The 24,801-nt window shown below is 38.5% G+C and overlaps 1 protein-coding gene across 2 annotated transcripts in view; it reads right to left on the bottom strand.

Annotated features, from left to right (window-relative positions):
- The window catches only part of tmem132e (transmembrane protein 132E), a 330,057-nt gene that overhangs the window by 9,384 nt on the left and 295,872 nt on the right, over positions 1 to 24,801 (bottom strand). For both annotated transcript variants that reach the window (XM_034889700.1, XM_034889699.1), the window contains exons 6-7: positions 16,385 to 16,590; positions 9,429 to 9,708 (exon numbers count right to left, since the gene is read on the bottom strand). In XM_034889700.1, the coding sequence (XP_034745591.1) occupies positions 9,429 to 9,708; positions 16,385 to 16,590 (486 nt within the window). The remainder of the gene's footprint in view (positions 1 to 9,428; positions 9,709 to 16,384; positions 16,591 to 24,801) is intronic.

The following is a 24,801-nucleotide window of genomic DNA, read 5'->3' as shown; positions in this document are numbered from 1 at the left end:
TTGAAAGGCCTCTGCACCCGGTACTTTGAGCACTTTTCAAAGATCATCATTTCACTTTACAGTTGCAGGCAGAGGTCACGAGGGACTTGAACAAAGTAAAGAGCCATTCAGCGAAGCAGTGGCCTTGTCCTCAGATTCAGACGGGGAAATCTTTTCCACCTTTATCTCAAGCATTTTCCAACCCTAGCTGGTGTCAAATGAAGCATGCTATGCCGGAGCAGTGAAGGGTTCGCTGCTCTGACAAGCGTCCACAATCATCGTCAACTGAAACCTTGAAACAGCAAGCTGACCACATCCCCTATACACAAGTTCTGCTTCCAAACATCATTTAGAAACCTTACATTCCATGTGACATGATGTTCAAGTTTTGAAAGTCTGGAAGAATGCTACGAAATTAATTTTAAATAAAATCTAATGGTTCTTTACTTGAAGCCTTTGATCTCTCTCTCTCTTTCTCGTTATACTGTATGTGGTGCCTTGCTGTGACAGAAACCCAGTTGCTATGACTGCATCTCTCCCTTCGTGACTTCTACATCATTTGTCTTCCAATGTCCCCCCCCTTTGGCTCAGATCTTATCTGGTGCAATAATTTGTAGTGTCTTCTGGTGCAATGTAATTTGTCAAGGAAAGGATTGAGCCAAATCATCTGCGGAAACAGATGCATCTGCAGGTGTCTGGTTTTATTAATTTGGTCTCCATAAATTATTTTTAATCCTGTGCTCAAAATCGTAAACCTATTGAAAACACATGCACATATGCAACCTACACACACATATAATAATACTACTTTTTTTTGTATTGCACTTTACATTTCAGCAATCTCAAAATGCTACAGAGCATATCGGAATTGAATTAGGTCAACAAATAGTTAAGAGGAAAATACATTTAGTTAAAAGCTGACCGCCAATCTCTTTTTATCAAAGCTCCTGTAGCTTGTACTCTTGCTCTCCATTCTTTAGTAAGTGAGATCTACGTGACAGAGCTACAAACTACATTTGGCAACTGAAGAAATGAAATACAATTGACTGGCAACATTTCTTGGTGAAACCCATATTATTTTCCTATTGTATGCCAGATATCCTAATGAAATTCAGTGCTATCTGTCAATCCTTTGATCTGTTATTCTATACTTTTCTATTATTTTTCCGGAGCTTTCAACAGCATCTCACGGTCCTTATCAGCGATAGTTTTTCTCCTCGGACTCCTCGGACTAATTAGATGGCTCGATGACTGCTGTCAACTTGTGTTGCACTGCTACAAGAATGCTATAATTCTCCTTGTTAATGTCCTCTTAGCCTCCAGAGGTTAATGGTTGGAAACAATTAAGGAAAGGTGTCGGCTGAGTGAAAGCTTCTATGCAGCGTGTGTGACTGTGTCTCCACTAACTGCCCCTCCACTTCCCTGCCCTTTATATTTTGCTTTATATACTGTATATCTACACAACACATTGTGTGTATCGCTGTTCATGCGCTGCATTTAAATCACAGCAAAGTATTATAAAGTTACTAAAGAATTGCTGAAAATTGTATAAAGGAATTGAAAGTAAGCCTCCACACTGCTGAATGCTTCGGGGCTATAAATAAGGAGGTGAAAAAAATCTTTCATGCAGCAACAAAATTCTGCAGTCAGGTTCCACTTTTATATGCATATTGTTTGGATGTAATGGATTAATGTGCTAGAAAGGAGTGTTGTGGTTTACTGGGCACCACATATGCACATGGAACCCCCCCCCCCCCCCCCACACACACACATACATCAAAATAAACTTTGTAAGTTTTCATGATAACAACTCAGTTGGATAACTCTTGCAGTACTGCGGGAGCTTTTACAACCTTTTGTTTCTAGGGATAGATTTCGGTTAAGAGGAGTTAATAGAGGTGAAGATCAGATCAGAGCAAAAATAAGTGTGTACAAACACATCTAAACAGAAAGGAGGTTTGTCAGAACATGACTTTTTTGTTTACAATTGATTTTCTGCTTTTGCACATCCCAATTCCACTGTGGCTGATATTTTCACCAGCCAATTAAAGTGACTAAAAGGAAAATCTAGTACTATTAAAATCAATATTGGCGTCTATGTACAAATGTCAAAACACGATTAAAAAATACACCACATTTTAGACATTTGTTACATTCTCTAATGTTACTCTGGCGCCTTTTTGGAAGAAAGCTGTTTGTTTTTGTGATTTAGGTCTTCCACACCTGAGCGGTTTTCCATCTGGTTAACAGAGAAGCTGCATATACTGTACATGTATATACAAAACATGTAATCAGATATAATTTTCTTTGGGATATGATTCTGAATTGAAACATATATTGCGTAGGTATTTATTCCTGAGCTGTCATGTATCCAGTTTCAGATATATTTAAGAAACCTCACTTAGTCACCATAGATCGGGTGCTGCAGTGCAAGTTTGGTATCAATGCTTGAACCTCCTTTAGTCTCTGTTATTTTTGTAGCCTGAGTTGACACACACACATAGACCCTCAAAAATCACATAAACCTGTTTCATGCACATAATAGTTTTCTATTGATTATTTACTCCAAATGCACCTGAATTGTGAATGTTTTCCAAATAAGACCTTTTAGAAATATAATATAAACAGAATACATATACATTTTCTAGTTTTAATCAATAAGCAGCCATAACAAAAGCAGGACCAAATAATATTTCTAGATATATTGGCTCATTGCAGTCGCCACCCACAGCTGCCAAAATACAAAAAGAGGCTTCAATGTGAAGGATAAAAAAACACTAGAAGTGAACAGACTGATTCATGATGCATTCCTTCAGCAGGTGCACATCTTTTTTATGAGATGCTAGATTGCTGTAAAGTTCCAGCTGCAGCTGCCTTGTGCATGTAATGATGTAACTTATGCATCAGTCTCATTGACTGAGCCATAGCGCTGTTATTGGAAACGGTGATGTTAAAAATGAACATATTTGCAACAGTATTACTACTATATAATTTGTAAATTCGCAAATTCTGGGCAAGAACATATGTTTTCTGTTAGGAGCATTCAGTCTTTATCACAGAAAGATTAGTTGGTGAGAATCCTATGGTTTAAAATAAGTATCCAGCTATGGTCAGTTCTATTGGCGTTGATGCAGTCTTCTGTTTTTAAAATACTTGGGGGAGAGAACTGATGGCACTTACAGAAAGAAATTAAGCTTCAAACAAGCTTTTGTCACATTAAAGAGGAAAACCCAGGAGGAAAGATTTTCTCCCTGACTGTAATAAATTTGCAATGTTTTCGGTATATTCCAGGGTGTATTTGCTGATGAAGTGCTGCAATTCGGTTTTTCATTTTCCTTCAGATTGCCTCATTTTCTGTTACCACAGTTACTGATTTCCTAAGTTTCCCAAAATGCCTGTGGAAAACCCCAACAATACGTTCTGGAATGTGTTGCATCCAGCATGTGTAGGGAGTATAAGCGATTCTGATAAAATCAGTAGTAACTTGTATAAAAAAAGCAAGAGATCATGACTCAAAATTTAACATATAGGGTGTGGCGGTTGGGTTGTCGTCTGGTGAAGAAATTTAAACTGTATCTGTTCTTGTATAATGTTGGCTAAAAATATGTGCAATCACACAGTGATTTGTAAGGACAAATGACATGACATGATTCCCACAATATATGGGAACACTGACTTGCAGGAACTTTTTTTGTAATATTTTATTTACTGTATTGTACTGTAATTTAGTTTCATTTCCAAATTACCACCTGCACCATGCAGATACCATGACCACCTATAGGAGTTGCTAGTGTAGAAACATGTTCCCTCGCAGCCTTCCTACCTGAAAACCATCCATGGAACCCTACTTCTTAATTTCTTGAAAACTCACCAATGCTTCTTTTTTGGGGGGTGGGATTCCACATCTACCCCTGTCAATGTGACCGCTGCTTTCCCACACTTAAAAAAAAAAGCAGTTTGATTTTACGTTCATCGAAAAAAATATTAATTAATAATAAAAATATAATCCGTGAAACAGGTGGGAAAAACTTTGGAAGGATTAACCTGACACAACGTGTTCATAACTCATAAACACATGAAAGAAAACCAATAAAATGGATCACTTTCTTCTCAAGGCTTCTGTAGATAAACTTGGTAAAAGAAAAAGATATTCTTGAACTCAGTCTGTCCCTTTTACTTCAAAAACATCTTCTCCCCCTCTGATTATGAGAGATAATTAACATATGAAAAGCCAGCACCTCCCGGCTGAAAGTAACCAGCTCTATGTATATATTGATTCATAGCTACACTAAGTAATGAATGGTGAATCTATTCCATGTCTGCATTTCTGTCTACCAGCAAGGAGAGGTCAGCTGTAGTTAGCTGTAGCTCCTTCTAGCCCAGCTCCCAGTTGAATTTGTCATCTATGCTGCAGGCAGGTGAAGTGAAGCATGAAAGTAGTTACAATTTACATGTTCTTCACCTACAGTAGGAGCCCCTCTATCAGTCTCTGTTGAGCGCTCTGTTGTAGCTCAGCGTGGCGTCACGTTGGTGGCCTTCACAGGAAGCCGCGGCACTATTCCACTGATGCTTAAGTCAGACAGAAGATCAATGATGAGTCCAAGCAACAGATTAACACTGACCAGCAGAGTTTCTTCACAAAACAATGATGAGCACACACTCATGCTAGTGCATATTACTTGTATCACACTATGTTATCGGCGTATTACACTTATACTCTACGCTTCTCTTCTCAAACCTTGCATTCAATAAATCATACTTTTGCGGTGCAGCACAACAGAAAGTCAGTGCAAGATTTATTCATTCAAGCTGTAGATTTCATTGGTACATTCCTGTTTCCTGTAGCAGAAACACAGAAAACAAGTAACCTCACACATCTACAGAAAATTACACGGATCATTTTGAAGTGAAACACCACTCGAAATAGAGCTTCAGAATAATTAATTAACACCTTTGTCTTTCACGTAGATGCTAATGCATGGGTCTGCAGAAGGCAATTAAACCTTCGGTTATACTTTATTAGACTAAAAGGAAGTCATGCTAGTTGAACTTTGCTAGGTTTCAAATAATTAGAAAAAGAAATTACAAAGTTGAGCAACAGTAAGAGTACTTCATTCCCACTTATTAGGAAACTGGTGGAAAACTTCTCAAACAGACATTATACAGTATGAAGCCAGCATACTGAAAGCACTTCACATTTTCTAAAATTCAAACAGTTTTTTCTTGCTGCCACTTGGGACAGCCAGTGTGAAGGCGCATTGTGTAGGTTTTTCCAAGTTTTTAAGAAATATACTCACAGCAGTATATTTGAAATTCTCTTGGTGTGTAAATATGAAACTGAAAGACTAACACACTATGGTTGCATGTATTAAAGTCAGATGTGTTCCTTTTGCATTCTGTAAAAATAGTGTTCTGTCCTCACTAAATGTTGTCTACACGAACGTATCCTCAGCTATACAGACAGCTACACACTCCTCTAATCAAGTTCCAAGGAACCGGCTGATGTGGTGATTTTGGCAGTTTAATCAGGTTTTAGTGCAATGCAAGCATATCTGGCTCCATAACAAAAAGATTTCTTTCTATTTTGGAAGTTAAAATTAAGGTAAATTCAGAGTAATACTATAGAATACTATATCATTAAATTAATATATTGTATTGAATTACCTTCACAGGTCAAACACTGTTACCAGTTTTTGTATTGATTTTAAAATTCTCTCATTTGTTTATGAGGCACTGCACAGCCTCGCACCAGACTACATCTCCCAAATGCTTTTAGCTTACAAATGAGGAAGGCCAGTCAGATCCTCCAGCTCTTCTCTTCTAGATTTTTTGTTGCTTCCAGCAAGTATGCGCTGAGACAGACTGTGACAAAATCTGCGGGTGTATCAGAGTGGAGCTGGAGATATTGATACCTTTAAACTAAATCCTACTTATCAAGTCTGACTTTCACGTAATGTACTTTTACGGGTTTAGTATGTATATATATATGTATATCTTGATTTAGTGTCTAATTTCTATGGCTTTAGATAGTATTTGGTCTGATCAATTAATCATTTTCAAATCAAAATCGAGAATGCGATTTGCTAATCGTGAAGACCACGATTAATCAAATGTCAAATATTTAGTTGAATCTTTGGTGTAACATTTGGTTCAACATTTTTGTATTCCTCTAAATAGTTATAGGCTAGTTAGTTATTTCATTAAAATAAATTCTGGAATTATCTTACATTTCACAGATTCAATGTTCCATGCTCATTAAAAGAAAACGACTAATTGTTGGTTATTCACACCTTTGTTCCCATCATTGCATAAGCGCAATATATGGCAGAAATATCGCAATTAGATTTCCCTGCCAAATTGTTCAGCCCATTTATAAGGGATCACTCTTCATATAATTATATTTATATATATATATATATATATATTTTTTTTTTTTTTAACTATCCATGTTGTTTCTCAGTGTGCATTAGTATCTAAATCCACTTCTTGAGCTCTGTTTTTGTCCACGGTTTTTCAATCACTGCACATCACTCAGAATTGCGTTTTGTGATGTTCAAAGTGTGCCATATAAATAAAGCTTAATTGATTGATTGGAATATGTAAAAACAGTTCACCTGAACAGCTATGCCCCTGGTTGTTGCATAACAGTTTTGTTGTTTGCTATAATGAATTTAATATTCAGTCAATCAACCACAACAGACAGTATCTACTGATGTACAACATCCAAAAAGAAATCTCCCAACAAAACAGGGTTAACTATTCAGAAGAAGAAATTGAAACTTGAGCCTTCTTCAGCGAGAGATCAGTTTAGTCTGGGTATGCTTTGACTTCTACAAGCTCAAGCATTCATCTTAAAGTAATGAGACAAGATGATGCTTCCAAGACGCTGAATAGATGAAATACAAATGCAATGAAAACATGACCATGCTTTCAACTTTTACCATCCCGTAAACTTACAGACAATTACACAGTTTAGCATCCTGCAAAGTAAGTGGGCGCAGCAAAGCAATCCTCCCTCTCCAAGAAATCTATGACTTACTTGGGGGACATATTCAATGTCATTAGGCAGATCAAAGAATGGAGAGGCAGAAACAGTGGGAGTGACATGAGTTTGATAGACTACATAACTCTCTATTTTTTAAAAGGTATAATAAAATTTGAATTATTTAAAGTATATCCCATATGAACATGGTATATTATTCAGATCAGCCTACATTGTGGGTGGAACTTGTACAGAATTTAATCAACAGACTTGATGCAAGTGACACAATTTCTCCATTTAATCCATTTAAACCATCCAATGAAGTTAATTATTTGAACAGTGATCCCATTGTTGCAATTCATACTACATTCTGTTTCTGCATCACATAGTAAATAGTGACATTAAAGATGCTGTAGATTAGACTCAAATCCAGTTCTGTTCTGCTGTGTCTCTTTGGACGAGTGGTTTGGTGTTTGCAGATATAATTAAATTATCTCTGGTCAGAGGACCAACAGTGAATTCTGTTCATGTCTGGCTTTTCACTTTGAGAAGCAGCTATTGTTCAGTAATCCTCTGGATTAAACCCCCAAATCCCACCAGTTTTGGTGAAATGTTAGAAAGTCATCATTTTGCCATGTAATTACCGGACATAAACATACCATTTACAGACGAAATAAGATCTGTTATCTTTATAGTTTTACCTTTAAACCTCACGTATTTTCACTCTTGTATCTTCAATTAAACAGACCTGTCAAATCTAACCTAGAATCACTTAATTCATGCAATAACCCTCAACCATCCTTCCAAAATGAGAGCAATCAGTCAGACAGCAATCTGTCTAGAGTATTGCACTAAATGAACAAAAGCTGCTCCTTTTCTGTATTCATATTCATGAGCTGGTGGACAATTTGAATCAGACATCTAAGACTCAGAGACTAATTCAAATCCTCTGAAAGACCAGAAGGACCATTGTTGAAATACACAGTGTTCATTTTCAGAAAATCTGCACAATAATTTCAGTGTTCTTTGTTAAACAAGCTCTGCGAACTACAGATATTTTACTATGACTTCTTAGCTCTCCTTCAGCCTGCAGCCTATATATATATATATATATATATATATATACACACATATACACAGTATATATAAAAAATGGTGAATGGTTTTGAACACCGCTTTAGTCTAAATGACCTTTGATTTCTAAATTTACAAAGCAAACACCCTGCAGTTTTCTGGGATGAGAAAGGCCCACGTCAAGGAGGATTTATATTTTCATTTCTAGATCATGACTTTTGAGTAATCAAATCCAGACCAACTCTAGCATGTTGTTCTGGACCAATCCAAGTTGTTTTTTACGGATGAAATCCTTTCTCAACACCTTATATATTTATTCATTTATTTATGTACAATTGCTATGAGTTAGTGTGGGAAGTTTGGTCTGTTGATGGTAAATTGATGTATAATTATTCATAACCTTCAACAGATTACAAATGATCCATTGCACATTTAAAATGATGGATTGGTGATTTATATCTTTCCTCTCTATTTTGCCATCATTGGACACATCCATCAGGCAACCATTCTCTCTCCTGACGGGTTGAAACTGTGATCTGTCACGGTGATCAAAACTCTCCCTGACCGTTACTTCTCCCTGTCCCCATAAATGACCAGTGAAGCATCGGTAAATCACTGCCCAGGAGTCATAGCTTGTGCCGCATTTGGTTTTAAGGACTTCTGAACCTGTCTTGGCCGATGCATTTCTATGCACTTTTCTCAGGGAGAGAAGTAGACATCAACAGCAGCATCCACTTACAGAGAGACAAAGATGTTTTTGTTTGTAACGGACGCAGAGAAAAGGTGAAAACAAATGAAAGTGATGAAAAATACTGTATGAACTTCAAGGAACAAATTTGGTGTTATATTTACAGTTTAGGCCTTTATTCCCAATGGTACTTATAACACTGTAGCCCTCAAGTTCATTAATAAGATCAAGAAACATGGCAAAAAGAAGTCAAACAAGCAGTGTAACCCTTTTCCAATATTCAGCAATATATTTTGGTGGGTACAATTTTATAACCAATCAAATGACGAAAAACTATGAAAATACTGTTGTAATAAGTCTGCGTTATCCTATAATCAAGGCACCAACAAGGTATCTCTAAAGAAACCAGTTTCTTCAGCTCCCAACAGCTGCTGTAAACTCAGAAAGAGTAATGAGCTCTAACTTTTAAATCTACCTTCCTCATCTCTTTAACTCAACTTTCATTGTGTGTCTGTGTGTGTGTGTGTGTGTGTGTGTGTGTGTGTGTGTGTGTATGTTATACTGTGGTGGGCACATTCAAGGAACACCATGCCCTCTTTCACGCTTTTCAGTCAGACGTGTCATTTGTCATCAAAAGACACTTAATTTTTCACTGCTGATTTATGTGAATTTTCAGCATTGAGGCGTAAAATGCGGTCTATTTACCTTGAGTATAGTGGATCCCAGCTCCAGTCCCACCAACACCGTCCTGTCCACCAACTCCGCTATCCTGGGGTCGGCCACCTTCAGGGAGTCCTGGACCAGGTCTGTGACATCCACCTGCCATTCGGGCCCCAGCATGGTGATGACTTGGTCAGTGCCCTCTGTGGAGGTGGTGTGGAACTGGGTCAGCACCTTGACCAGGGCCCGCTGGTACTGCAGGGTGCAGCCTCGACTCACCCGCCGCTCGTCGTCTTCATCATCCGCGTCGCTGTCTCTGGTGCTCCTTGGATGGAGAGGAAAGGGGTAAAATAATTGAAATAGAGAATGAAAATTCATTAAACACTCCTCTGTGGGGGATAAGGTTGTGGGTGCCAATGTTACGCAGCTGCGTTTCCTGCAAAATGAGGCAATAAATGTGAAACACCTGAGAAGCTTCACTCAATGCTCAAAATCTGGCCCAATGTGTCTGGATTTGGCCACCAAAAAGACTGAAACCCCCCATAAAATCATTAAAAACTTAAACCCATTACCAATCATAACTAGTCACTTCTTTAAACTGAGCGGCTGGTGCTGAAATATGCTCGATACTGTGGCATGATGCTATGTCTCAATGTGTGCTTTCTGTTCATAATGGTCTCCAGTCATTTTACAATTTAACATCATAACACCAATGAGAAACTTGGCACCACTCCGCTCCAATCCATCACACTATCTGTTCTGATGTAATGACGATGAGGAAAGAAAATGCTCCAGGTCGGCAGGGAGGGAATGATAGGCAACCATAAGCAAAGGAGCCTTAGGCAGTAGGGTTAAACATGCCAGGTGTACTGCTCTACAACAATATGTATGGGTTACCCAACTTCCTTCAGCAGGCTTGATAGTCTGCCAGTGCCTTCTTAAAAAGCACTAGTCTGCTTAATCTTAGCTTTGACCAAACTATTTGAACAACTTGAGATTCAGCAGAGGTGGCAGAGATAACAGCCACTAACAAAGGAACAAGTCAGATTGTTAGACTAAACACTTCTGTTCCGAGGTCACATAAAGGCTTAGAATATAAAGGCACAATGCATTGTTGCTTGTACCTCTCCACCTGCAGTGTTAATTATTAATTCCTCCCCACACTTCATCATTCCCCCCAATAATTCTGCTTATACCTTTTGCACTGGCAGGTTGCATAAAATGGCCTTCAATAAGGCTCTCATGGATTGTTGAAGGTACGTGCATGTCGTTGTTCATTCAAGCAACTATAACTTCACCTCACAAACCTCTTTTGCTCTGATTAAGCTCGGGTCATTGACTCATAACTTCTGTGTCTATGGTTGGTTGAATGTGTGCAAAAATGCAAAAGCTCTTTCACAGTCACGGTGTGACTTTGCAACTATGTGGCAAAGCCAATGTTAAATCAATACTATGGCAATTATTGCCCTGACAGGCAAAAAGCTACACGCATTAGTCAGTGGAATAATGGATAGCATTAGTACATCTGCATCAATGCAGTCGGTAAAACAATAACACAAACATCATAAAAATAACAATATAGCTAAAACAAGGTTTTACTGCAGCGGCTTAGGGATTTGGGGGTTAATATAATCTTGCATATGGATTCTGTGTCAAATATTAAGCTATCAAGCCTCTACAAGTTGCATACCTGGGCTTTAAGAAGTTTTTTGGTGTTTAAATTTAGATGGTATAAATTATTCTGTTTAAGAATGGACCATTTGGTGAATTTTTTTTCATGGGAAATCAAGTACACTGAAAAACTATCAGGAAAAAATGGTAATTTATCACAAATCAAATACACGTATATCAACCCGTATTGAACATAATAACCTATTTAAGGAGCAGTCATTAGCAGCGGCACTTCAGAACAGCAAGCGGGGGGCAATATTAACTTTTCTGTCCACCAGCCAAATGGCTAGTGATGTTCAAAATTCCCAACCACTCAATAGATTACGATTGGGTTTTTTTGGTTGGTGAGTGAAGCAAATCTATCAGAAACAAAAAGATGCAACCAGGTGCATTATAGAAACTGAAGGATCCAGGTGTAAAGGTGATTGACTCTTAGTCCTCTGCTGCATATTGTTTGTCTCATCTGTCCTCCAATTTATTAAAAATTATAAAATTGTTAGTACCTAAATAATCCTCCACCAGCTAACCTAATCAAAAGCAATTCCCTTTTTCTTATCACCTTAAAAAGTAACGTAATACAAGAAGACACTGAATCAAAAAACTGGAACCTAAAAACTGATATTTGCTATGGTGCATTTTTCTTCCATTTTATAGTAACTCTCTGGCCTGGATGTCATCTGGACATCTGTAGGCCTGTGTGTGTTCGGCGACTGACAGTGTAGCTTCAGGTTATGTAGTTGCTGTTGTTCTCAGGTAAGTGAGTTAACTCCACAGCAGACACTGAGACTGCACCATCAGTTACTCATCAGTTAAAGAAAAAAGAAACCAATGAGACAGTAAGACTGTCTTTGTGAAGGAGTTCTACAACTCTTGGCTCAGGTCAGTAAAAGTTTACCTTCTTGAGTCAGTACCTTAAAATAAGGTTGATATTTTCTCTCCCTCAGAAGAATTTTGTCTGTTCTTATTAGAGTCTTTGATACAACCATACAAGCTGAAGCTTCAGTGCACACGGTCTGACCGCCTGATTACACTTTCTTTCCTTTTTTAGAGCATGTTGCTGGATAATGCAGCCAGTGAGCAATTCTGTTGCACTGTAGCAAAGACCCACTGCAAGCCAAGAGACCCGCCTGCACATGAAGGTTCGTAATGTGTCACGTTGCCGAAGTGAAGGAACATAGAATGGAAAGAATGCAAGGGAGGAAAATAAAAGAGCAGAGGAGGCGAGGGCAAGAGAGTGGGAGGTTAGAGGTTGTGTAAAGGAGTCGGAGCGCTTGTGAGAAGAGGAAGATGAGCAAGAGAGACAATGGGAGGATTGAGGAGTTAATGAAAAGACAATAATCCAATCCAATAATCAAAAAAAGGAAGCAGCTTTAGCTAAGTCTGATGCAGATAATCATCATGATTTGGTGTAACTGGAGTGTGTTTCAGATGACTAATGAGCATTATATTGCATCAGAGATCTTACTTTTCGATATTATTTAAAGTGTTTTGTAAAGCTGGTGCAAACATCCTCTAATTCAATATCATAGCACTCTATAACGACTGTAAACAAACAGGACCAAGGCCAAGATGCAGTGCTATTGAAAGTGCTGGTGTTCCTCAGAATTAAGTAGATTTCTCGTGAATCCTGTTGCTGTCTGTCTGTTCTCTGCCTGCCTCACATCTTGGTACAGCGGAGTTTGAGTTGTTGGCAGTTGTTGGTTGACTGCAGTGTTGTTTTGTGAATGGCAGATGTCCAGGTTGTTGATTTGCTAGTCACAAAGGAATGTCAAGTCTTGGTACTCAAAGTCAAGTCCCCAGTTTTAAACTTTGAGTTTTGAGTCTTAAACAAGTCAAAGTGTAAACACCAACACAACAATAAGTAATACTGTGTTGAATTAACATTATAGATGATTGGGAGTGTGATTAATAAAAACTATGCATGTGAAACTCATGCTTTCAGGTAAAGTCTCCGCGCCAAAGTCAAGCTGGGGAAATTGTGATTGCATGGTCAGCATCTTAAAACCCTGGGTTACCATTACATGTAGAATCTTTATTCCCCATAAAACCAAGAGGAATATGCCAAAACAAATTTCAAGGTCAACAATAAACTGTCAAACTTAATTTTTAAGTCAACATGGATGAGTCCTCTATAAATACAACAGATTTCACATTAAAATAGTACCAAGTGAATGTCAGCCTGCTGTGATAGTGTTAAAACTATGGATCAGGCAACAGAAAAACAGAAAATGCTATATTGCGTACATCAAAAGATATGTCCAACATCACCACCAGAAATATCCCAGAGTCCTGTGGGTAGGCCAGTCTATTCAGTATCAGCAGCTACAATAGTCTGCATGTGGCACCATTGAGAATGATGGAAGCTGGCTTTGTCTGCAGTTGCCTGATGCTGCAAAGAACTACAGGGAAAAGTAAAGGAAATTACATTCCCTCAGTAAATCCAAATGACAGCAGGCAAGAACGAAACGCTTCACCTGCAGTGAAATGAATTATCTGGCCTGGCTGTGTGGCAATCATTGCAACCTAAAATAGCTCACAAGGGTTCTTTGATTATTGTTTTCATGAAGGCACAAGGGAAGTTTTATGCATAGGCAATGGGTTGGAAGAATTGTAGAGGCACATACTTTAGATAAACATGGTTTAAAACACACCAATTTTCCTGAAACAACCAGTCCAACTACTGATATTCGGGGAAAGTTGAATACCAAAGAAAATATCGTTATATAAGAATTATACAATATGAGGCTGCCAGCAGACCCTGGGGCCTGGTAAACACTGGACAAACGGCAAACACCTTTCAAAATAACGAGATCTGAACAACTAACAAATCTAATAAAAGCACATATACAGTTCTTCATCTGCAGGGTTCTACTTTAATGGGCTGAGCCTTTTACATAACAAATGAATGAATGGTGCTAAAGTGGAGATTTAAGACACATTTGACATGTCAAAATAATATATTACATACAGCACATAATAGCCCATTGGGGAACTTTGAAAAATGAGGTGATGCAAGATGTTTTCCAAGCACTATAAGCCATTTGAGATAACTTAATTCTTCACACAACTCCTTAAACATGCCATTTACATTCAGGTTGGGTAGAAATGGATTTGGTCTACTGTGATGTACTCCAGCAGCGACGACAGCAGCCACCCGCGTGACTGTTAATGCTCCCATTATACATTTGAAATGAAGGGTTGTGGGCCTGTTTGTTACTGCTAAATCCATGACAAGAATGCTAGGATATTTTAATGAGCCCACCCAGGTTCCTTAACCTAAGACCACACTGTTCATCAGTGTTCAAGGTTTTATATTTCAAACAGCTCACTCATATTTTATTGTCTGCTGGATTCCTTCTGTTGTCAAAAGCTTGTCTTATCGAACACTGACAAGCTATTTGATTCCTTATTGCCTATCATTATCAAGGACGGCACTCAAAATTGGAATTTTGACTTCATTTCTCTTTTTGGGTGAAATTGGCAACTATTTGTGCCTGTCTGCATCAAGTTATTGTGAAAATGTCTTTATTTATAGAAAGGAAATTATATATACTGTATTTATTCAGTGACCATGTGCTGAATGAGACTTTTAGTCTACTCTATATACTGTACTTAACTCACCATTTTGGATTGAAGCACATATAGACACAGTTACATGTAATATATGGCCTTACTACTGCAACAGTGTTGCAGCTTCTTCTCTTGTGGCAGCTATAACAACCCTGACCATCATTTTGAGTTCTGAGTAACACCCCAAATTACCTTCTTGTTAGTCCAAAAACATCATTATCTATCTGAAAGTACAACCAACATTCATTCTGAAAAGCTTTTTGTGTACTTACCCAAAGTCAAATCAAGTCTGTGCCTTGGACTTGTTGTATAAAATGGGTTCAGATAGGTCTGACAAAAACATGACAACCTCATAGATCAATTTGCACTTGAGAGCCTCCTTTTGCAGAGTACATTTTTGCCGTGTACCTGAGCCTGATAATCTAATTGGAGCAAAACAAGCGGCTACACATAAAATCCAGGATAACAGAAAACAAATCTGGGCTGCTTTTTAGTTTCTAATATTTAAGACTGCAGGGTTCCATGCTTTTTGGATAATGAGTCCTCTTGTATTGTGCAAAAATACAACAAAAAGAATTCTACTGCACCTAACACATTCTGGCTTGACTTTTACCATTGGGGATATTTAGGAAAATAATCCTCTCTTCAATCAAGGTTTACATGAAATTTTTGTTTTTGTTTATTACAGCTCAGGATTTATTTTTGTAACACTTTATGTTGAGAAAAATGGTAGGTTAGCATTATAATCCCTTAGGAAAACAGTCTGCGCACTTTGGTTATTACAGTAGGTCAAAGTTGAGGCAGGAAGTTGGTTTTAAAGCTGTGATGAACAGACAGTTATCTTACAGTTCACGTTAGTTTTTCCTTTTAAATACTTAGTCCACATGTACAAAGTTCTTGTGTCTGTCCACACTCAAACTGCATTTTTGGTAAAGGAAAACAGACCTTTTGTAAGGTGCTCATTAATTCAGTTTTGTTGTGTAGACAGGCAAAACTGACTTTTTTGCTTGTGACCTCAGAATGTGTGCCATCATCTTTGTTGTGAGGCATCAAAAATAAGGCGACTTTTTGCGCAATGGCAGACGTGGCCAAATCAGTGCTAGTTCCAATCACTAACAACTGCTTTTTACATGTTTGCACATAAATATACAGTCCCTCTTCTACTTAATTGAGGAACAGAGGCACCAGGATGCGCTATAAAGGTCACTGCTAGATAATCTATTAGTCCCACGGCAAAGACTCCGCTGCCAGCTTCGCCGGTTTTGGAAAAGACCCGGTCTGACGGTCAGCTTTTTTCAGGCATTGGTGAACAGCCTACGTGTTCTTCTTTGCATGACTAGCGAACATGCTCTGAACTCTTGACATTGCTTCAGTTTCTTTGCGTTTTCCTTTGAAAAGAGATTTTTATAAACTATGCTTTTTTGGATGGAATCTTTTTGAGAAGGAAGGAAGAAAATCCCTGCTTTTAAAATATCTGTACATATGTGGACTAAGACTACATTTGGCTAATCTGGGGGTTTGTTTACAACCTGTCTGATCTCTGATCAGACAGGTTGTCTGATGTTTCTTGCCCTTTCTTCAGTAATGTTGCCACATTCCCAAATCTCAGCAGTTGACCTGGTGAGTACAATGCTATAATTACAGATGGGAATGATGGCCAAAGCAATTAAAATAAGAACCAAGTTGCATGAACCTGTAATTTACCAATAACATTGCATGCATGCTTAATGTCCAACTCTCCATTTGGATTTGAGCCTCACCTTCGGTCAGGCAGAATGGGAACCCTCCAGCCTTTGATGAAGCTGAGGTTGTTGTCAGAAAGTTCCACCTGCAGAGGAAGTTTGGGCACCCAGACGGTCAGCTCCAGAGGTGCGCTCAGGTGCTCGTAGCTGAAGATCACCCTTGCATTCATGGATCCCCGTGTCTCCTTCCCATTGACAAACACATAGTCGCAATTCATGGACACCTAGAACAGATCAGGGTCAGAAGTCAGAGACCATCTATATGGTAATGGTCACGTCCGTGGCAGAGGAAGTGATATGAGATGATATACAGCACAGTATGGATGCAGCTGTCAGTGCCACAATTCATCACAGAGCAGTTCAAGGTTGACATTTTCAGTAGAGTATACAGACAGCAAGGATCTCTTGATTTGAAAGTTCATGACATGTAAACCATCTTTCCCAATATTTTCAGTTTGGCTTAAAGAATTGGCCGGCCCTAACCGGCCCGCATGAGGTCAATGGGAAGTTAGCAATCACACGTTAAGAAGTGTACATCATGTATGGAATACAAATGCACTGCTTTTAATTCAAAGGCAACTATTTGTTGTAGTTTGCAACTGTGCAGCTTCTTCTTCTCTTCTGGTTGCAAGTCACAATTAAACCTAAGTAGAAGAATTAGAACTGCAATGTTTTGGCGAGTCACAAACTGAGCTCACAAGACATTAACATGGATGTGAATGAGGGATTCTCCCTCAAAAATGACAGCTCATGGGAAAAAAATAAAGGTTGACACAGAACGCTGAGTTATTAACCAAACAGGGACTTCTAAGTATTTATTTACTGAAGTCAAAGGTATCGCTAGATCGCTATGTTGAAATATTATAATTTGAATCACCACTACAATAAACACTAAAACTAAGCTAAGCTAAACACGCAGAGAAATACAACTTGACTCAAGCAGAGCTGGCAAGGACATCTGAAGATTTACAAGTTCAACTCCAAAAGCAACAAAGCTTTTTACCAAGCGTTGCACATCCAGAGATGCAGCAGTCGAGACCAGCTTTGTGATTTCCACACAAGATCACCAAAAACAGTGGGCCATTTTCTGAAGGGGAGTTTATTAAAGAGTGTTTGGTGGTGTTGCACGGCAAATTTGAAAAAAGAAGCAAAAGTGAACATGGTGACATAGGCTACCACACAGCTGTCAGGTCAAGTAGTAAAGTTAATCAAATGATGTTCTTTGAAAAATATTAAAAAAAACATGCACATTCTTGTCACAATTGCATTTGTGGATATTGAATAAATAGTGACATAATTGCATTTTGTATTATATCTGCTTCACTTTTTTCATGTCCTAATCATAACATTTGTGCCCTTACCAGTTGCAGCTTATCAAAGACCGTACCATTCACTGCTTTTTTTCAGAGATCAAATTAATATTGAGCATAATTTAGTTTAGCCTATTGGTCCGGCCCTCCACAACATTCCATGTTTCTCATGTGGCCCCTTGGGAAAATTAATTGCCCACCCCTTCTCTACAGTATGTTAAAAATCAGCACACTGTAGACCAGCCGCTGTGGGCCAAGGACTCTGCAGGTTTTCATTCCATTCAAACACTACAGCAGCTGATTTCTGCAGCTTAAACCAGCGACATGCAACGAAGCAGAGAAAATCAACTGCTGCTGTGTTTTGTCAGAATAAAAGTACAGTGCAGAGAACTACTGTTGTAAACAATGCTAACTAACTGTGGGCTGCTCTCTAATCTAATTTGAAACTTTTATGCTGTCAAATTAGTGCTTCTTTACCCAGTGTTTGTTAAGCATAAAAAGTGCAAATTAGGCATGCAAACCACATCCTAACCCCACCACCTCTCTTGGCCATACTCAGCATAATGATCTATGAACACTCATACAGACACATAATATGCCAACACAAGCTTTTAGGCAAACATATAATTCATATAATATGAAGGCTGACGGCAGTGTAACATTTCACATGATCTTTAGTTAATAACACCTACATGGCACATTATAAACACATTCACACAGTTCATCTTTCACAAGATATTCATGTAACGTGATATATGACACAGCAATGACACTGAATATAAATTCAATATATGGACATTTCTAAATTGAAGTCCTAGCAAACAAAAAAGCAATTTTTAACTTAAACCCTTCTTTAGCTTTTCCATCTAGTTAAAAAACCTCAGACTCCATTTAAATGATCGTGAATAATTGTCCCCCTCGAAGACTAAATTATTAACTGCAATGGAACTGGAGGATTTTACTTTTGGGCTCCCATCGAAGATTTATCTAGTGGTGGGAGGTAGCTGGCATTGTAATCAGAGGATCTAATCTCCAGCAAATGGAGGTCGAGCTGGCCAGTCTTCTCAGGGCTGGGGATTCATCATAACTGGGTGGAGGTCTGGGTAATACAATTCCCCTTCCATGCAGACAGGCAACAGTGGGGGAAGAGGGCGGGTGGATGGACCTCTTAAGATGACAGTCTTCTCCTCTGGTTCAGTTAATGTAATTTTGCAGGGTCTGACCTTATGGACAATACACAGTATCCAGTCTGTGTGTTATTGTTCTGTCTGCTCATGTGCAGTCTTATCTGTATGAAGCGAGTAACAAAAGACAGAAGAAGTAACTCAACACAATGACCGCAGCCACCTTGATTAATCACAGTATGGCTGGCTGTATATAGAGCTGAGAACATCTGCCTGACAAATACTCCCTTCTACCCTAAAGCCACACACGTCTGCAAACACACACACACACACACACACACACACACACACACAAACACACACACACACACACACAGAGAAGGTGCACTAGCTGCAGTGCCACTTCAGCTCCTGCAGCTATTGCTGCTGATAAACTTGGCCGGCTAATTGCAAGTCAAAAGCTGTTAGCAACTCTGAGTATCAGTGGCCCTGTGGGGACTTGTTGAGGAGGGCTTTCACACACTGAGCAGCCACATGCCGTCACACTGCTGCTAATGTGCTGTGGCATCTTCCCTGGTGCCAACAGATTGCCTGGGTGGAGACAGATCAGCAGGGCATGTGCAAGCGCTTCTTGGATTTGGTCTTGTATTGGTCACATGAATCAGAATGAAAGGTTGGGCTAGGTTAATAAAGGTGAAGCCACCGGAGTAGCTGTCACACATTTATTGCATAACGGTAACTGAATTAAGTTCCCAAATGGTTCCAGTAAAGGCAGCAGCTTCTGTCCTTCAAGCAAGGGATGCTTTAATGCCAATATATTATGATGTGACCATTCCACTCTGTTCATCCACATTCTTAGCAGTTAAACACATTAGTTCACATAATCCGGTGTGGAACTTGAGCAATCAATTTATTTCATACTGAGCAATCACAGTGCTTAAAGAGATTTACTGCCATTACATCATAAGATCATTATTTACATATGACCCCTTGAAGGGGCGCTTTAGAAATTTTGTAATGAACTTTCACAAACGGGACAAGACAGATGCTCAAAAAAGATGCAGCAGAAGCAGTGATATCCTGACTTTTAGTCAACAGTATGGGTCAAGATCCCAAAACACTGCATCCTACACTTCCCATGATGCAACTATACTTATATATGTCCAACTGTCTACCCCCAGCCTGTAGCACAGCCTTTATGTTAAACCTGCAGTAACTGATTTTTTCAGCCACCTGACGGCAGCAGAAACAATTTGTGATGAGAACATAGGAATATCCACATCCAAGCAATTAAAGTCTTGTTTCTCCTTAATTATCAAACAAAAACAAGCTTTAATCGCAAACCACCAACGTGCGAAAGAGCCTCAAGTGACCAGGGGGAACAGAAAGTGAAGACTGACTGGCACTGATTAAATCTTTTTAACTATACTTTTACACTTATTTTCTGTGACATTTTTGAACACTAATATATGAAATGTACTGGAGATTTTGTATGTTTACATTGTATCTTTGGGTGCGTTATTTTGTACAAGCCATCACAGGTTTCTAACACTCACACATACTTTATATTTCTTTCATGTGATTTGAATTTATGTGTGTATACAAATAAACAAACATGTTTACTGATTATGAGGGTAAAAAATAGAAATAGAAATAAATAAAATAATAAGGCTGTGATTCATAATTCACAATCTCATTAATAAACCAGTAATCTGTCTGAACAAAATAAGATAAAAAAACACAAAGACTCAAAGGCTTGAGAATTACAATGACAATAACAATCTTGTGTTCCATTTTAATGTTTTCTCAAGGGGCAACTTCAGATGCTCTGACAGCAGAGTATACTTTATAGATATATAGAGATATTTTAAATGTATAGAGTATGTCGGATATTTAGCTTTTATTAGTCAGCATAAAAGGTCAAGAGAGAAAGGGGGTGACGTGCGACAAACTGGACCGGAACGCCTGTTGCCACGGTTACATGTTATGATCTGAAAAGCAACCTGCTCACCGCAAAGCAAAAATAAGGTCTGTACAAAAAAATTGTGGAAAAGAAACAAAACCAGATGCAGACTGAAAAATATATTGAAAATATTTTCCATGTTGGAGTTGAAATTATCCTTGAGGTGGCGAGAAGTGAACAATCACCTGGGCTGCTTGAAAGCTCAAATATACACCGGGTGATTTCACAAACACTTTGCAGTGTTGCACCTACACTCTGATTTCATTTTTAGTGTCTCAAACAGACCACAGAAGACAAGTGATTTTCTCACCCACGTTTCAATGTCAAAGACACATAAAGAATAAACCGGTGCAGAAGAAAAAGGAAGCCATCTTGATGACATTCACATTTTCATGCTTCATGGCATGTGTTTCCAAACAGACACCGCAATTATCGCAGATTTCATTTTTTGAAATTTAATAATCCACTGAATTTATTGCCACAATGTTCTGCCAAATAGAGTTTCCATTTAGGTATAACATATGTGTTAAATGAACACAAAATGACAGCTGACATATGGCTAGCATTACTGGGATTGTGTCTTGGAGCCGCTCTGAAGCTTTTCTTGATGTGATGGATGTTTGCTGGCTTCAAGAGCAGTGCAACCAATGAGTTCATTTAGCTCTGTTTGCTAAATGAGCCAGCCCCCATTAGCCTGTTGTTTGTAGGATTAATGAACTTGAGGGTGAAAATGATCTGTTGTTTTGGAGAGTAGGGACTTTTGGAAACAATTTGGATGTTATTTTAAAAGAAATCCTCATCTTTTGCTGTATTTCGTATTGCAAAGCAGTGATCTATGTACTTTAAAAGGCTGCGTATCCAAATAATATATTAAACAAATGTACCTTGGCCATTCATGTAGATATACACAGCCCCCTCCCTTGTAGGATGGAGACAGAACTTTCAGAGACAGATTTCTCCAAATCCTAGCAAATAAAACCCAACTATATGGCCAAAAGTATATGGACAGTTTAACAGTACACCCCATATGTAATTGTTGAACAGCTCATTCCAAAACCATAAGCATTAATATGCTGCTATAAAAGCCTTCAATCTTGTGGAAATCCTTTCCACAAGTGTGCATTTTACAAGCTAAATTTGGAACCGCCCTTAAGGTAAATGTGTCACACTAACATGCAATTGTCACAGGGAAAAAAGAGCCTTCAGCCAAGTACAGTATGCATGCAGGATGACCACAGGCATGAGATGTAATGTACACACACAAGGCCTTATCTTTGCCTTCAGATGGGTTACTGTATATGAGTTACAATGCCAGGGAAGAGAATGATGAGTGGGAGTCTCTGTGACACACACACACACACACACACACACACACACACACACAGGCTTATCTGCTATAATAGGCTCTAGATGCAGCTTAGTTATTTCCAAAGAAAAGAAGAATTAAATAAATAAAGAAACTGTGCAGTAAAGAAAAATGACAGCTTCTCACCTATTTTTATTCTAAAAAAACAGCCAGTGGGTTGGCAAATATTGTAATGAGAAAATACTGGGCTGAAAATAATACTTAGGTCAGGGAGGAAGTCTTAAAAATTAATTTAAGTTTAAATGCAGCCTCAAGTCACAAGGCTAGAAGGTGATATGAAAGCCAGGTACTGGAAAGCTTTGTGGTAAACTGTTGTGCTCAAAATAAGAAAAAAAAATAAAGAAAAAACACCCAGCATGCCGCGACTAAAACAAGACAATCTGATTAGAATAGATCGGCGTGGCTATTGGCATAAAAGTAATGTGGGTGGTATAAAAAAGTAATGTCTGTAATAGTCTGTCTGAGTGTGAATCTTTTATTTCTGTGTTCTCAGGGGGACTTTATTGAACTCGTGACTCATGTATTTCCTGGGCCTGAAGGGCTCATTTTAAATTAGTTGTTCAACGGGATGTGCACTGAAGCAAGCCCACTCAATATCACATGGCCCAGCGCCTTGTCTTTAATGGATAATGAAAAATGATAAACGACGTGCTCAGGCCAGCCATCCCAATGCAACACCTGTTGTTTTCTATTGACAACACAATCCAATAAACCACAACTGGAACCCCTCCCACCTTAAAGAAACATGTGTATATACGAAACTAATTGATCTGAAATCTTTAAATTCATTTGTTCTCCCTCAGGTATGAACATTTCTTTATTAGGGTTGGTCCAGTATATCAAAGTGAAAGTGCTATATTGGACATATACTGGTCTTTAAATAAGAAGGGCTTCATGACTTCATGGCCGCAATCTGTAAAATCTATGATCAAACCTGCCGCACCTGACCTTGAGGAGCTGCTAAACCAACGAAAAGGTTTCCATAAGTCTGACTTGATATAACAGTTTTACTATTCAATGAAAAAAAGGCCTTTCGACACAGACTGGATTTGGTATTTGTCAAATATAACATATTAATTTATTGAATTTAAAGATTTCTCTTATTGGGAGACACGCTTGACAAGTCAAAGTTGATTATACTGCGAGGCACGACGGTCCTCCCTTTCCCTGATGGCAGCTTCCCACTGAGCGTAGTGTATTAAGATGCAGCTGCTACTGTATTCAGAGCAACCTTTGCATGAGAAGGAGATAGAGTCATTTGATAAGGTATAAACCAGTTTAAGAAAAATACCCCTGCCAGTTGCCTGATTCCCTGGTTAAACCCATCCTGATTAAAAACACCCTGTAGGCATTGTGATAGGCGGAGTGAGATGGCTTACACTTTGGGACATCTAACTTCTGGCAGAATTTAAGGGTTCACCAAATAAATGCTTGGACAATGAACGCCAACCTGCTGGTAATTAGGAAGTGGATGTAAGACGGCAGAAACAATGAACTATCAGCATCCTCTTTCATCATCATGCAGCCATTGTCACACTTTGTGTCCAACGCCTAGTTATTGTTAAATAGTGATGATGAAAACTTGTTTGGAAGTTTGTTAGACACCTTTGAGAAATCATATACAGTTGACCATCTCACAAAAGCAAACTAAGAACAAAATGCATTTCTAAGTTTGGATTTGATAACGTCCTTCCTCTGATCATGAAGACCATGTCACCTACATTCTGCAAACCTTTTGTTATACCTCTTGTCTTTTTTGGTGACCGCTTTATTTTTTTAAATATCTTCTAGTAACCCATGTTATAAATTCTGCTTTTATAAATGCTATATAAAGAAAGGTTAATATAATTATAGATTGCATAAGAGGAAACCTGAAGGGAGGAATTTTATATTTTAATATAAGTACATACAGTATACACTGTTTACGTTATCTAAGGTCATGCCTCCCGTTACACAATCCCTTTTAATATGATCAGTGAAGAATGTTAAACAACACAGCAACACTTGTCTGTACTGCCCATACAATCTACAAATAATGCAATATATTATGATTGTAATTGACTGGAGAAAACAATAACGGCGTAATCACAGACTCTAATGTGCTCTGCAAGTAGTTGTGATCCCACTTTAATTTATTCAATCAACAAGTCTGGATATTGTATTCTCAGCTTGGATTCCCTGTGAGCCTGGTGATTGTTCTCTGAAACCTGGATAACTGGCAATATCTGCCTGCATCACACTCAAATGAGCAACAAGAGATGCATGGCTCAGCCACAGGTGAGCCACGTCTCTTTGTGTGGTGATTGCGATTGTGGTCTCGGTGCCGACGTTTACGGTAAGCTTGTTGTCTCATTTCCGGTGCTCCGATCTCACGGACGCTATTTTTCTGCTCCAGCATAAAACTTACTGAACTCTGCTTAATTGTTTAAATCTGTTGGATAGGTTTCAAAGATAATTTCTAGAGAATTTGCTAAGAGCCCGCAACAAGGGGGCATAGGCATAAGCAGCAGGGGGAGTGGCTTTGATTCAAGCTTGTTAATTAATCTTAAAACTAAACTAAATTATAAATCATTTGAAAGCCATGTTCTTAATCTTCAACACCTATCATGGTAAACATTACAGATAATTATATTCGTTGTTATTTACCGAGCTCCAGGACCATATTCTGAATT

The sequence above is a fragment of the Etheostoma cragini genome, chromosome 13 (genome assembly GCF_013103735.1).
Source record: "Etheostoma cragini isolate CJK2018 chromosome 13, CSU_Ecrag_1.0, whole genome shotgun sequence".
In the NCBI taxonomy this organism is placed as follows: domain Eukaryota; kingdom Metazoa; phylum Chordata; class Actinopteri; order Perciformes; family Percidae; genus Etheostoma; species Etheostoma cragini.
Note: the sequence above shows the minus strand (reverse complement) of the source record. Positions and strands in the feature narration are given on the sequence as shown.